Genomic DNA, 6457 nt, shown 5'->3' on the forward strand with positions numbered 1-6457 from the left:
CTGCCAGAGACCTCAGATCTGTCCCACTCCTGCCCAGGCCCCCACAGGCCCCCTTGATGCGAATGATGTAGAGCTGGCCACGCCCACCCAGTAGGCCACACCCACTCCATCCACGCCCACTCAGGCCACACCCACCCTGGCCATACCCATTCAGGCCCCCCCCCGGAGGTCAACTGCAATGCTGATGCGGCCCTCAATGGAATTGAGTTTAACACCCCCCCCCCCCCGACCTATAGTAAGGTGCTTGGTCTCTTGCCTTTATTTTACACCCCTAACACGGCTGTTTTTGAAATATATACTCGTTTCTCTAATAACGTTGTGAGCTTTAAGCGACTTCCTTAGGAACAGGAGTCCTCATTCTCCGCCTCTTCCCACCCCCCCATAGATGCGCTGCTGTGGGGTAACTGATTACAGAGATTGGTACCCCGTGTTGGGCGACAACGTTGTCCCTGACAGGTGCTGCATGGAGAATTCCCAAGATTGTGGACGGAATTCCAACAACACCAGCCTGGTGTGGAAAACGGTAAGCCCTTCTCTGAACGTTGCCTTCACGCTTCCTCAGCCGTAGATTCTTCCCAACGTAGCTGCTTTGTTGACTAGGAGCATTTAGGACCACGGCTAAGTAAGGCAGTTCTTAAGCGAGCCTTGCCCCATTTTATAGCTGTTCCTGCCACCGTTGTTTAAGCGAATCACTGCCGTTGAAGACAGTTGTGAAGGCACTCTAGCTTCCCCCGTTGACTTTGCTAGCCGGAAGGTCATCGAAAGGGATCACACATGACCGGCAAATTGTTAAATTAATAACACAGTTGTGAATCTGGCTTCCCCTGCTTGTCAAAAAGTTGCAAAAGGGGGTCACATGACCCCAGGACGCTGCAACCGTCGTAAATATGAGTCAGTTGACAATGTTGAACACGTGACCCCGGGGATACTGCAACGGTCGTAAGGTTGAAAAAAATGGTAGTAAGTGACCTTTTTCAGTGCTGTTGTCTCTTTGAATGGTCACTAAACCAACGGTTATAAGTCAAGGACGTTCTTTAATAGTATCCATCACGAATCCTTAAGTTCTGTAGAATTCAGCGGGAATTGCACTTAAGTAAATCAGGATAGGATTGGGGCGTAAACCTGCTAATAGATAATAACTGTTGTTCACTCAGCCATTTGTCCAAGCATCGATCTGGTGCTAAAAATACTTGTGTCTGGTTGATGCTTAGATTACAGATCACTGAGGGAAGTTGTGCAGCTCTCTCACGTTCCACCAGAGAGGATTTAAGCACTGTGTAGTAGATAAAAAAAGTAAAGTCACCTTCAAGTCAATCTGGTGTCTTTCTGGAGGATTCTTTGTGCAGGTTGCTTCAGCAGCGCTACAGATGGGACTGCCTTCTGGGAGATATTTTCAGCTTCCCAGTCTGAGCTTACGACAGTAAACTTCTCTGGAAATCTTCCTTCCAGGGATGAAACACATAGCGATAAGATTCACGCAAAATAAATTTAGATAGATTTATTATTATTATTATTGTGCGTGCTGGAGACACGTTCCGAATGAAAATAACCTCGCCTTTACACATTATGTTGCAGGAGAGGCAAAATCATGTGATCTGTAAAAAGAAAAAAAAAGTTGAACTAGAGTGCTGAGCAATCTGTGCATGGTGAGCAGAATTCACCTCCTTGATGAATCCTTGTCCAATATCATTTGAAGTTTCTTAATTCCTGCCAAGGGGTCTTGCTTACAATAGGAACCCAGAGAGAGAAGACAATGAGCAGGAGTCAAACCTTCCATATTTTTTTTCCCACCTTCTGCTCAAGAATGCTTTTGCTATCAAACAATGTTTTAAGAATCCTTTCCTTCTGCAGGGATGCTACGAGAAGGTCATGACGTGGTTTGAAGATAACAAGCACATCCCTGGGGCTGTTGCAATGTGCCTCCTCATAATACAGGTATGGGCTAAACTAAACAACGAGGCAGGGTGTCTTGGATTCAGGATGTGGAAGGAGCAGTAATTTTTTTATTTATTTTTATTTTTTGCAAAAATGCAAGCTGAGATAGAAGTCATTCTGTCTCCCAAGTAGGCATGCAAGGAACTGGCACAAGATTTGAACCGAGCTCTTTGGGTGTGTGTGTGTGTGTGGCTATGCCCGCGGGGTCAATGATAAGTACATCTGGTGAAATATGTCAAGTGAAGATTCAGTCGTCCAGGCCAAGGTGCTAGAGGTGAAGATGCTCGCCTCCCACTCGGAAGATTGAAAGTTCAATCCCAGACAGTGACAGAGGTTTCTCTCTCGGGGTCCAAAGGAAAAAAAAAAATCTGCTGCAAACATCTGCGAGCATCAGGAAGGGCATCCAGCCAGGAGACGCTCAGCTCTGTTCAGTGGCTCCAACTCTACCTGAATTCAGGGATTACAGGCTTGTAAAAAAAAAAGAAAGAAAGAAAGAGAAAAAGGAAGGAAGGAAAAGAAAGAAAGAAAGAAAGAGAAAGAAAGAAAGAAAGAAAGAAAGAAAGAAAGAAAGGAAAGTAGAAAGAAAAAGGAAGGAAAGAAAGAAAAAGGAAGGAAGGAAAACAAGAGAAAGAAAGAAAGGAAAGAAAGAAAGAAAGAAAGAGAAAGAAAGAAAGGAAAGTAGAAAGAAAAATGAAGGAAAGAAAGAAAAAGGAAGGAAGGAAAGAAAGAAAGAAAAAGAAAGAAAGAAAAAGAAAGAAAGAAAAAGGAAGGCAGGAAAGGAAAAAGAAAGAACAAAGAAAGAAAGAAAGAAAGAAAAGAGAAAAAGGAAAGTAGAAAGAAAAAGGAAGGAAAGAAAGAAAGGAAAGAAAATAAGGAAAGTAGAAAGGAAAGAAAGAAAAGAAAGAAAGAAAGAAAGAAAGAAAGGAAAGTAGAAAGAAAGAAAGGAAAGAAAGAAAAAAAGGAAAGTAGAAAAAAAGAAAGGAAAGAAAGAAAAAGAAAGAAAGAAAGAAAGGAAAGAAAGAAAAGAAAGAAAGAAAAAGAAAGAAAGAAAGAAAGAAAAAGAAAGAAAGAAAAAGGAAGGCAGGAAAGGAAAAAGAAAGAACAAAGAAAGAAAGAAAAAGAAAAGAGAAAAAGGAAAGTAGAAAGAAAAAGGAAGGAAAGAAAGAAAGGAAAGAAAATAAGGAAAGTAGAAAGGAAAGAAAGAAAAGAAAGAAAGAAAGAAAGAAAGGAAAGTAGAAAGAAAGAAAGGAAAGAAAGAAAAAAAGGAAAGTAGAAAAAAAGAAAGGAAAGAAAGAAAAAGAAAGAAAGAAAAAGAAAGAAAGATGGTAATCCAGATTTTATTGCAAGGGGCTCTGTCTTTCGATGATGACTCTGGTAGAGACCGGAGGGGCCTCTGTGAAAGGGCCTGTTTGTATCCCACAATCAACTCTTGACCTCCTTTTCATGCTTTGTCTTCCAGATTCTCGGCATGGCCTTTTCCATGACTCTCTTCCAGCAGATTCACAGGACCGGTAAAAAATACGATGCCTAAAATACTGTTTTGTAACTTCATTCAGCCCTTCTCGGTTGCCACAGAACAACAACTGCAGAAAAACAAACAAACAAACAAAAAAAACAACACGAATCCGTTTGTCTGACTTTGGGGCTGCCTACCCCGCTTTGGTTTCTTGGTGGCCTCTTTTTCCAAGACGGATTAAAACCGAGCACATGTATTTACAGGACCTTTTTTATACCTTCTCGGTCATTGTTTTGCCAAAGAAGATGGAGACTTTCCTGAACGCAAACCAGTTTTCTACTCCTACTCAAAGGTCCCCGTGTCTCCCCTTGTAGGCGGAGTAACGTTCTAGTACTGATCGGCATTAGACTCTGAAGGTAACCCACGGATGTGTCCATTAACTTTTTAAAATAATTTTCTTTTTCTTTCTTTCTTTTTAAATGGCTTGTACCCAACCTGGCACTGGGACTTGAACGAAGCCATTCCGATGACTTGGATCTATTTGGACCGAGAGGTTTGGGTGGCGGGAGGGTCTTGGGGTACCTTACTATATCTTACAGAATATTAAGTATTTTCCTTTCTTTGCTTTTTTTTTCCATGTCCCCCCCCCTCCCCAAATTCAATGGTGCAGTCTTTGGAAGAAAAAAAAATACAATTTTTTTACTGTTTTAAATTTAAAACGGAGAGGAACGATGCGGCTGTTTCTGTTAACAATAAGTTGAAAAGAGACTTGGCAGCTGCAGGAAGTTGCAGATGGACCAACACGCACAAGTTCCCAAACCTCAACCACGTGTGGCGTGGGAACGCGCGTCCTGCATGCTGATTGGTTGATCCGACTTCCTGTCGGGTGAGTGGCAGGGCATGTTCCCTGTGCTTTGTTGTTTGAGCGGAAACAGCCCCCCCCCCAGCCAGAAGGTGAACATTTGCCAAAGTATAAGCGCTATGCAACCGTCTCCGAACGACAGACATGAACGTTCCCTGAAGTGCAGAGACACTGAAGTCTAAACCAGGCTTAAGCTGGAATCCCGCAGTGGGAATTCTGGGACCAGGGCAGATTCTTGGATACATACATACCTCATATTTTTCGGTTGGAGATCTTGCCCATAAGGCAGGGGTGGGGAACGACGCCCGTGTTGGCGCAGTGGTGAGAATGCAGCATTGCAGGCTGACTCTGCCCACCGCCGGCAGTTCGATCCTGACCGGCTCAAGGTTGACTCAGCCTTCCGTCCTTCCCAGGTCGTTAAAATGAAGAGCTAGATTATTGGGGGCAAATATGCTGCCTCTGCAAACTGCATAGGGAGGGCTGCAAAGCACTATGAAGCGGTATATAAGTCTAAGTGCTATTGCTCTTCCTTCCTTCCTTCCTTCCTTCCTTCCTTCCTTCCTTCCTTCCTTCCTTCCCTTCCCTTCCCTTCCCTTCCCTTCCCTTCCTTTCCTTCTTTCCTTCCTTCCTTGGTGGTATAGTGCAGTGGTTAGAATGCAGCATTGCAGGCTGACTCTGCTCACCGCCAGCAGTTCGATCCTGACGGGCTCGAGGTTGATTCAGCCTTCCGTCCTTCCGAGGTCGGTCAAAGGAGGATCCAGATTGTTGTGGGGCAAGAGGGTGATCCTATACCTATGCTTAGAGAGGGCTGTAAAAATACTGTGAAGCGGTATATAAGTCTAAGCACTATCACTATTGCTATCTAATCCAGGGTGGCTCAGTGGTTAGAAAGCAGCATTGCAGGCTAATTCTGCCCACCGCCAGCAGTTCGATCCTGACCGGCTCAAGGTTTTGACTCAGCCTTCCATCTTTCCGAGGTCCATAAAACGAGGACCGAGATTGTTGGTGGGGCAATATTCTGACTCTGTAAACCGCTGAAGAGAGGGCTGTAAAGCACTATGAAGCGGGTATATAAGTCTAAGTGCTCTCAACTATCGCCCTTTTAGGACCTGTGGACTTCAATTCCCAGAATTCCCGAGTCATCATGGCTGTCTGAGGAATTCTGGGAGTTGAAGTCCACCAGTCATAAAGGGGCTCCCCAACTCTTGTCGTAAGGCACTCTGTACATGAAGCAAACATCTCTTTTTCTGGGGGGGGGGTGGAATTAGAATTGGCTGCTACTGCTTGATGTCAAGAGACTCGGCCGATGTCCCTGCCCTGGTTCTTATTTCTGGAAGTCTTAAAATAGGATAGGAATGACATACTTTTGATGATTAGGTTGAGATGCCTTTGCTGAGGCTTCGGTCTCTGATCTTTTTTTTTTTTTTTAAAAAAATAAAATAAAAATCTGCTACTTCTGCCATAGGAGAGATGACCGTCCCTAGCACGAACCAGCCATTGTTTTTTTTAATATTTAACAGAATAAAACAGAAAATTTCCAAAGGGAGCATCAAGCTACTCAGCAAAAAAATAAATTGTGAGTCTCTCTCTTGCAAGTTGAGGTTTTCTCCATATCCAGAAGGGGTAATTCCAGGCCAGCAAATTATGCCGACCCAATAGGGCGGGGGGGTAGCCTCAGTTGTTGCTTCAGAGAAACAAGGCCAGAATGATTTGCACCTGAAAGTAGGCAACTACTACTAGGAAGATGCATCCCTCCATTAGAATAGACGCTTCTTGGGGCTTGTTCGAAAAAAAACAAAAACGAAAAAAGTCATCCCCACCTTTGCATCCTCTAAAAATACCGTATATTCCGGTGTATAAGGCGACCCGGCGTATAAGACGACCCCCGTCTTCGGTGCTGAGTCGCGTGCCTAGAAAGTCATCTTATACGCCAGAAACTACCGTTATTTCCGGCATATAAGATGACTCGGCGTATAAGACGACCCCCGACTTCAGCGCCGATTTTAACGCTTGCGAAAGTCGTCTTCTACGCCGGAAAGTACGGTAAGTGGTGCGGCGTAAGAGAGAAAAACACCGTTCGGGAAAAATAGCAAATCGTGAATGATTCCTCTTCCTCTTTTACTTCCAGGTAGTAGATGAGGTCAGGGAAGAGTTATTCCCTCTTGTGTATAATTAGAGTATTTAGGCTCAACTTGAGGTAGACT

General features: G+C 44.0%; 1 protein-coding gene across 2 annotated transcripts in view; it reads left to right on the top strand.

Moving 5' to 3' along the window:
• The window catches only part of TSPAN9 (tetraspanin 9), a 75687-nt gene extending 70840 nt beyond the window's left edge, over positions 1-4847 (top strand). For both annotated transcript variants that reach the window (XM_039368538.1, XM_039368536.1), the window contains 3 exons: positions 386-523; positions 1852-1935; positions 3395-4847. In XM_039368538.1, the coding sequence (XP_039224472.1) occupies positions 386-523; positions 1852-1935; positions 3395-3466 (294 nt within the window). In that variant the 3' untranslated portion in view covers positions 3467-4847. The remainder of the gene's footprint in view (positions 1-385; positions 524-1851; positions 1936-3394) is intronic.
• The last annotated feature ends 1610 nt before the right edge of the window (positions 4848-6457 follow it).

This window comes from Crotalus tigris, unplaced genomic scaffold (genome assembly GCF_016545835.1).
Source record: "Crotalus tigris isolate CLP2741 ecotype Arizona unplaced genomic scaffold, ASM1654583v1 scf7180000020820.259583, whole genome shotgun sequence".
NCBI classification, from domain to species: domain Eukaryota; kingdom Metazoa; phylum Chordata; class Lepidosauria; order Squamata; family Viperidae; genus Crotalus; species Crotalus tigris.